Here is an 8,879-nt window from a genome sequence, read left to right on the forward strand (position 1 = left end):
GGATAGCTCTATTTGCGGCACGAAAAAACGGATAGAGCTTTAGTTCACACATAAAACGCCGATTCTGGGTCACTTTTTGTAGCGGAGGAAAGCTGCCCCGCATCGATCATGATAGTGAACAGCTGTCTGTTCGAAGTTTTTGTGCCACTGTTTGTGACAGTGTAAACAAAACCATAGCGGAAGTAAATAATAGTAGGAGCGAGGATTGGAACCCACTAAAACGGAAGTAAATTAAATATCGAGGAGGACAAAGTTGGCGGCCCTATCGTTACTCAGTGCTACATGTGCATTTCCTCTATCTGAAGCGCTTTTCCGAATTTACAGTTCTCACTTTGACTTTAAATCACAGAGGACTACCGCTTTTATTTATGCTGAAAGAAATGATAGGACAATAAACGGAAGGAGGTTTTCGCGGGCAAGATTATTTTGGGTAGAACAACTTAGTTACCGGAGGAAAGAAAAATCAGAAAATTCTGTGCGGATTGGTGCGCTCATTTATTTTAAAGCAAAGATCAGATTTTTAACTGGTTCTTTTGCTTCAGAGATCGAATATCAATTGTCAACTCTTCAGTCCGTTTTTTAAAGGGGGAAATATTTAATTTATTTCCTAAAGAAACTATGGTGCTGGGTCGGTGGGAGAGCATAAAAAAGTAAGTTTGACTTTATCAACTGGGTTGATATGTAAATTGGCCACCGTAATGAGTTTCAAGCTGACGTTTCGAACATTAGGCCTTCGTCATTCACTCTGTTAATAAAGCCATAATTACATCTTAAGCCCCGGGAATATTCCCTGAATCATCTTTCTTTTTTATTCTATTCAGCTATCTGCTTGCCAATGAAATGAAGCTGTATGGAAATATTTCTCGATAGGAAGAATGTATCTTGCTGAGAACAAGTTTCATCACTGGTGGAGCTTACAGCAATGTCTCGATGAGTGTTTTAAATTTCCTTTTCAAAGCTATTTGACCTCGTTAAAATACTTCTTGAAAATTCGAAATTCTGTTCAGAAACTCATTTCTAGGCTTTGTTAAATAACAGTTTCTTGTCGTTTTAAAGCCTGCCTTTCCTACCCAGACAGTTCGGTCTGTTGACGCTGGCACAAATACATGTAAAGACTGACAGATTTAAGAATGTATTTGTAATAGGCTTATTTTTAAATATAATATTTTTATATTTCTATTATTTATATACAGTATGTCATGTATTTTTAGACTCCTAACGGCTGATGTAACTTAAGACATGTCTTTTTATCTCAGGAGGAATAAAGATTGATTGATTGATTGATTGATTGATTGATTGATACAATTACAACAACGTTCATCTATACACCTAGCACATGTAGTCTATTTATTGATTACACATATATCTGCAAACAAACGTGCAAGGTTTACAAAAATTTATCACTAAAGAGAAAACTAGTTATAATCTAAATGAAACTAAGAAGATAAAAGATCGCTTATAACGTTCCGTACGAATACGAGGTAAAATGTAGTTATAGCCGCGAGAACGGAGCGACCATCCCCTCTGCATGGGAAGTAGGTCATGTAGGCAGTAATCGTTGTCTTTCGTGATCTGTTCCCATAACAATTTATCTCTGGCACTAAGAATATCTTTAATGGGTGTAAAATTCAATAGACAACCATAGTCGTGGGCACGTTTGCAGAACTTATCGATTCGGCTAAGGTATTTATATTCTAAGGCGCTTCTCCAAACTTCAATTGCATACGAAAATAATGACATAATTAAGCTATTAAAAAGAGCCGTCAAATGGAACTACCTCGACGATTTTTATGCTCTCACTCTACCCAAAGCGCTTATTTTAGTGCTCTGCCTCAATCCTCTCCGTACAAACAATTTTCCATTTATAAAGTTACACAAAACTTATGGTTCCTAAGGAGGCGCAGATGATTCTACTTGTGCACTCTGTAGCCATGGATACGACTGTCCTGGAGGTGGATACTGAGCAACTTGTTCCTCTCCTGGGTAGGGTGGTGGCGGTTGCAATGGATATGGGTATTCCTGTGGTGGTGGATAAGCGTTTGACGTTGCAGGAGCAAAACCCACAGGAGGGGGTGGGTAAGGATTTGACGCCGATTGGAAAGAAGGTTGGATTGCCGGTTGCTGATGAGGCCGGGGTGGATGGTGAATTACATCTGCCTGTGTGGTCTGAGACCCTGGGGTGGTAGTTTGAGTCGCCATTGGAATCCTGAGAGCCGCTGATTGATTCTGTCTCGTCTGCCTGTATTTTGCACTAAACAGCAGAACACAAATGCAAATGACGAAGACAATCACTCCGACAATGATGGCCATAGCAACCGAAGACGAAGAAGAAGAAGAGGAAGAAGAAGAAGAAGGAGACTCTGGGGAAAGAAGAAGATCAACAATCAAGAAAGCTAAAGCCTACCTTCCTTACCATGTTCTTATCATGGCTCCTTGAAAGTTGGGGCAACGCAATTTCAAGTTGGGGTCGACGCAAGCATATTTCGGGGCGATGGAACATCACTTGGGGGCGAGAGAAGTTGGAGCAACCGTGAAAGGGGTGGACGTCTCCTCCAACTCGCTGTTAAACATAAAAAAACTACACCCAAGCCTAACTTTGAATCCTAGTACCAGTACTGAGTTCATGTGACTGAAAATTGACTGTTGGCGACCAGGATCCAGTTGTGAACGAGTGGCGGATAACGCTATACAAACAATGAATAGCTATCGGGCGGATATGATTGAGCTAAACGTACTATCCTTCGAAAAGAGATTTAGCTAATGGATAGCGTTATCCATCCTTTGAACAACCTGAGCCAGAATTTTAATTTTAGCTGCCAGCAGGCGAATAGCATCAATTCTTCTTAACGTCCTTCACTCAAACCAGCGCTATACAAGTTCATCATTTGCATCTTTGCGCGTTAAAAACACTCAACTGGTGAAGATCTGAGCACAGACATGTCTCTGAGACGTCGCGTTGTTGTATTTAGCTGCAAGCCGTAAATTTTACGAATCAGACGTTTTTCTGCAACTTAATTGTTCCATCTGGTGAATGAAAACAAGTTGTTTACTCGCCACTTGGACGGCTTTGTTCGCTAAAAACCGCCTTAGGAATGGCCGGTTCAAAATACTAAGAGGTGTCTAACTCTTAAAATACTCATGAACAAAGTTGAGCAACTTACCTTCTTTTTCCTCTGCGGTGAATGTGGCCTTGAAACCATGGTGATACAAAGACTCCGAGTGGGATCTGAAACTCACCCTCATGTACCGTCCGCTTGAGAGAATGTCCGCTGGTGTTGAAAGACCACAAAATGTCCCTTTACTTGCGCTGTAACTTTCTTTCCCGTCTCGAACCTCTACATAATCTTTACTACAAAATCCGTATTCGGGTTGTAGTTGAAATTCATCAAAGCTGAGCTTTACAATCTTTCTCTCTGGCATAGTGATCACCCAATCACATCTCATATTCGGCGGGTATGAGGAACCTTCCTTTGGACTTTCTAGAGTTCCGTATGTTCCGTTCAAACTCAGTTTCTCATTGTTGACGTTCCCATAGTAACACTTCTCCATTGAATAAGCAGCAGAGGCTATAGAATAATTTGCGAAAAAAATGACTGTTAATAAATATATATTTTAAATCTGAACTACAGATTAATGAATAACAGACCGGTTCCAAAAACTCTCGTCACGCTCAGTTTGCCCTTTGTTCTCACCCAGATCAATTTCTTTTTCCGCCATTTTTTTTTCTCAGACGTGAATCCGCTGCTAATTTATGAACCCGCGCAGTTCGAAGAAACTAATCCGCTGTCTACTTATGGAGCCCGCGCTAATGGGAGGAGATCGCCGGCCCAGTAACCAGCGTGAGAAGATAATGGCGATCTTTGCAGTAAATATGTCTTATTAGACATTTTATTGTGTAGTATCGCTGAGTATTTTTACGAGTTGTGCCGTATTTTGACGAGCACGTAGGGCGAGTCAAAATACTAATAACGAGTAAAAATACTCAGCGATACTACACAACAAAACGTCTAATAAGTTATTTATTATCTAACACGCCAAACTGTTATTTCAGTGCGGGCGAATTTCGCGGATATTTATTTACGCGGAGTACGTGACAGAAGTGTGCGAAGGGGAACGGAATTGACGCGTTGTCGTGTTGCTGTTCCTTTTTTCTTCAATAAATGAAGAAATTTCCAGGTCGTCTAGCTGTTTTTCTTCGTTCGATTCATCTAATAAACTTGGATGTATATTTGCCAGCCATTCTGACTCTTCGTCGTCAGAAGTATGATTCAAATTGTCCGCCATTTTTTTTTCGTAACTGTAACTCAATTGTTCGCTTGCGCGATGCGAGAAAACCTGTTTAACCGGTACTCTACGAAGTGTAGTTAGATAATAATGAACACTACTAAAGCAGTATTCAAAATAAAACCTGAAACAAATTTAGGCTCGTTCGTGTTTTAAACTCTTGTACTCTGTGGTACCGATGCAGTGGCTATCAATTGAGCTAACAAGCCAACTGGACGCTGGTCATTTTGTTGGTTTGTAATAAACCGTCGTCAACCCAGTCGTCAACTCATAGTCATAGTGGCGCACTAACAAATTGCATTACGAAAGAGGTGTAAGGTATTCGTACAAACAGTCAGTCTCGCAATTTAAAGCAAGTTGAGCTGAATTGTATATGTTATAGGTAATTTTTGCTTTTGGATAATTTTATTTCTAACTAGTTTTTTTTTTTTTAACTGGTTAAATTTTTTGGACTGGGTAAAATTTTTCTCCCTAGTTAACTTTCATCATTGTTTTAAGGCAGGAGATTCAGTTTGGATCAGGATGACTTACCGCAAAACAAAACTATTATGCATTTGGGGCTCAGTGTTACGGTTTTAGAGTTAGGTTCAGGGTTAGGGTTAAGGTGACTTTATATGCCAAATAAATTGTTTGTAATACATTTCTTCAGTGAAAAAATAATGAGCCCTTCTTGTTATGTTTTAACGACTATTAGGTTTATACCAGGAAATGCGCTCTCGATTTCTATGCAAGATACCTGATTTGTGCTTCTCCACAGTAGTATAGGTAGTCTGGCCAGACATTAATTTATTTGCACACTCGGACCCAGGCTCCGCGGGAATGTCTGGCCAGACTACCTACACTACTCTCTACCATCAACTGTCATGAGGTAGAGACCTAGAACTCACCATCTAATTGTTAATTAGGGGAAATATGACGTCTGCTGTGTTTCAAATGAAAGAAATATGCACCAGCAAGTAAACATGATACACAGCTCTGAAACTTCAAAACGTGCTTTAAAACCATTTCCTCAATCGTACGCAAATGATGAAGAAGAAAACGTGATTCTCATGTGATTCCCTGTCGAATAGATATCCCGTATAGACTTCATATTGTAGTTATGGTCACAATATCGAACAAGCTCGTCACTCCAAGAGTACTTCCCGTCACGAATCTGCACAGCATCTGCATTGCTCGAACGGTATTCACATTGGATGTGGCCTCTTCCGAGGTCAAAGTCTTGAAATGTCAACTTCACTCTTTTGCCAGCTGGAACGGTGATCACCCAGGTGCACTTGGAATCACGTGGGTATGGATATGGGTAATCAGGACTGAATATTGTACCAGACGCGCCACTGAGCTGCATGACGTCATCATTTGAGCCTCCAGATGTTTTAAGACATATTCCAGCAGCTTCATCTGTGTGGGGGTAAATCTACCATTTTCAACAACTTAATAATTAAGGTTAAATTTTTAGGTAAAAAAAATTTTAATTCTCATTAAAGTTCACCTTTCACAAGTTCACCCCAACTACGAGTTTACTGTAGGAAGTTCGTCACCGTTGCACGAAGCGGATTTCCCTTTAGTAAACGGCCGTTGCCATTTGAAACGGTCGTTGCCATTTTGAAACGGTCATTGTCATTTGTCGAAACAGTCGTTGCCATTTTGTAATGAATGGCAACGACTGTTATCGGAAATGGCAACGACCGTTTCAAAATGGTAACGACCGTTTCAAATGGCAACGGCCGTTTACGAAAGGGAAAATTGCACCGAGGTGACTACTTTTTATTCTTTGAATCTCTTCCAACCCCCAGCTAACATAAATATCCCATAATTCTCCACACCCCTCTCTATACATTCACTTTCGTACTGACAGGGAGAATTCGTCTAACAATCAAAACCTCCTAGGTTGGCGATCATTTTCTTTATTCCAGAGAAATTAGAAGCCAGTCACTCTTGGAGTTTAAAGACTCAAGACAAAATTCTTACAACAATTTGCATGTTTGCCATTGCAATCACTGTGTCTTTTTTCGTTACAGGCTACTGCATGTTATGTTTTTTTCTAAATGTTAAAGTTGATCGATTACCCATAATTCTTAAGTCGTTTAGTTTGGCGGAGAGTTATTTTTCAGCCCAAAAAAACTTGTTGTGGCGGGGGAAAGAGAGCTGACGCTTTGAGAGTTATCCCTTCGTCAGAGCGAATGAAACTGTTTACAGAAGCCAATTTCCAAATCATAAAACATAATACAAATAGAACGAAGTGAACGATAAGAAAATAATGAATAAGTTACCTTTAGAAGCCGCTAAGACATTCAAACTGAAACCCCTGTAATTAGTTATTCCATCAGACGAGAACCTTACAAGCAGATGACGACCAGTGGAGTAAATAACCTCAGGATGCACTTTTCTACAATAGGACCCAAGGAGATTGGACACAGTGCTGTTACCGTCATAAAAGTCCAACCTATCATCAGAAAAATATCCAAAAAGTCCCTGTTTGACCTGAAAGTCGTTAAATGTCACCTTCACTATAGCACCAATGAGATCAGCTTGGATATGCCAAGTACAATCCAAGTAATAGGTGTAATAGGATGGATAGCCACGACTTGTGATAGTTGAACTTTGCCTTGTGAAGGCAACAATTTCTTGTGGATAAACTGAACAACCTTAAGTTTAAAGAAATCCAATCATAAAAAAGAAATTAAAATAACAAAACACTCCATTTAACAAAAGAACAGAACACAACAGTTCTTGGTCACCCAACACATACTGCAGCTTCTATGCTGTAAATTATCAAACAGCAAAAGCCACAATGTTCTATTGATTTTTCCAAATTCATAGACCCCAGTTAAAATCCATTAGCCTGTCTCAGGTTTTCAGATACTACCGTACTTTATCGGCTATAAGCCGAGACCCTAAACTTTTAACTCTTAAAACGTATAATAGCTCATGAAAAATTTTAATCACATTTAGCTTTTAAAATCTGTTAAAATGAAATGAAAGAACGGGTTAATTATCCAACGGCACGGGCAATTCGCTTGAAAGGCAAGGTGTCATGAATACTAAACGAAGCTAGGCTTTCCTCTCGGGAAACAACTGTATCAATATTGTTACCTACTCAATACAATGGCTAAGAATAACAACAAATCCCAGTTAAACAACAACAAACATATGAAACATATGTGTGAACTGCGGTTATGAGACGTATATGAGCACGATCCTTCGCAGTAAAGCACTATTTGAGCAATAGTGACAATCAGACCTGAAAAAAATTTCAGGCCTGTACGGGATTCGAACCACTGACCTCTGCGATACTAGTGCAGCGCTCTACCAATTGAGCTAACAAGCCAACTGGGAGCAGGCCATCAAATTAATTCGATATAAACCCGTAGATGATAAATCAAACAACAACAAACATATGAAACATATGTGTGAACTGCGGTTATGAGACGTATATGAGCACGATCCTTCGCAGTAAAGCACTATTTTTTTCAGGTCTGATTGTCACTATTGCTCAAATAGTGCTTTACTGCGAAGGATCGTGCTCATATACGTCTCATAACCGCAGTTCACACATATGTTTCATATGTTTGTTGTTGTTTGATTTATCATCTACGGGTTTATATCGAATTAATTTGATGGCCTGCTCCCAGTTGGCTTGTTAGCTCAATTGGTAGAGCGCTGCACTAGTATCGCAGAGGTCAGTGGTTCGAATCCCGTACAGGCCTGAAATTTTTTTCAGGTCTGATTGTCACTATTGCTCAAATAGTGCTTTACTGCGAAGGATCGTGCTCATATACATAAATCCCAGTTAGTAAGCTGAATTTAATGTGATCCGATCAAATGAATAAAATTGAATTCACGGCTTGATCATATGAACATTCCGAGTTCAGAGACCTGTCTTTAACAATCCTGTGTCGATAGTCGTTCATTGTCAACCGTTATCATGCCAAAAGCCCGTCGTACATTATACAATTTAGCGTTCAAACTTAAAATCGTCGCCGAAGCAGAAGCCGTCGAGAACAACTCTGAGATCGCGAGGGAATACGGCATTAGTGAGTCAATGGTTCGTCGCTGGAGAAAAGACCAAGAAAACCTCTTCAACGGCGAAATAAAACTGTCCGCAAAACATAAAACGATGGACTGTTTTACACCAAAGTATCCCGAGATGGATCAAAGACTGCTGGAATGGTTTTCCGAGCAGAGAAGTCAAGGTGAGAATCATGTGACAAGTTCGTTTACACATCCGTGGGAACAGAACATTCTCATTAGTCAGTTTTTGATAGTTGTCAAAACATTAGTATCATTGCTTATCTGTTCTATCTTTCCCTCGTTTTAGGAATTGCTGTCGATGGACTGATGTTGCGTTTGAAGGCGAAAGAATTCTGCGATGATCCCGCATTCAAAGCATCTGTAGGCTGGTACATAAACTGGACGCGGCGCCGCAATTTTCCCTTTCGTAAACGGCCATTGCCATTTGAAACGGTCGTTGCCATTTTGAAACGGTCGTTGGCAATTTGTCAAAACAGTCGTTGCCATTTTGTAAGGAATGGTAACGACTGTTTCAAAATGGCAACGACCGTTTCAAATGGCAACGGCCGTTTACGAAAGGGAAA

At 40.0% G+C, this 8,879-nt stretch overlaps 1 protein-coding gene across 1 annotated transcript; it reads right to left on the bottom strand.

The window, feature by feature from the left end:
- Positions 1 to 1,152: 1,152 nt before the first annotated feature.
- LOC148722919 (exoskeleton protein RP43-like) lies at positions 1,153 to 8,195 on the bottom strand. The gene is made up of 6 exons (XM_088733446.1): positions 8,144 to 8,195; positions 6,555 to 6,929; positions 5,304 to 5,682; positions 4,816 to 4,892; positions 3,162 to 3,566; positions 1,153 to 2,393 (listed from the first exon to the last, which is right to left on the bottom strand). The coding sequence occupies exons 1-6, from the start codon at positions 8,193 to 8,195 to the stop codon at positions 1,891 to 1,893; spliced, it is 1,791 nt and encodes a 596-aa protein (XP_088589572.1). The 3' UTR covers positions 1,153 to 1,890.
- Positions 8,196 to 8,879: the final 684 nt, after the last annotated feature.

The sequence above is a fragment of the Stylophora pistillata genome, chromosome 9 (assembly GCF_964205215.1).
Source record: "Stylophora pistillata chromosome 9, jaStyPist1.2, whole genome shotgun sequence".
Classification (NCBI taxonomy): Eukaryota; Metazoa; Cnidaria; class Anthozoa; order Scleractinia; family Pocilloporidae; genus Stylophora; species Stylophora pistillata.

Coding starts and splice junctions, on each gene's coding strand:
- LOC148722919 (XM_088733446.1), bottom strand. CDS start 8,195: ATGAACGACTATCGACACAGGATTGTTAAAGACAGGTCTCTGAACTCG. Junction 6,930..8,143: donor CAGGTCTCTGAACTCGGAAT/GTTCATATGATC, acceptor TTTAAACTTAAG/GTTGTTCAGTTTATCCACAA. Junction 3,567..4,815: donor CATAATAGTTTTGTTTTGCG/GTAAGTCATCCT, acceptor ATTATTCTATAG/CCTCTGCTGCTTATTCAATG.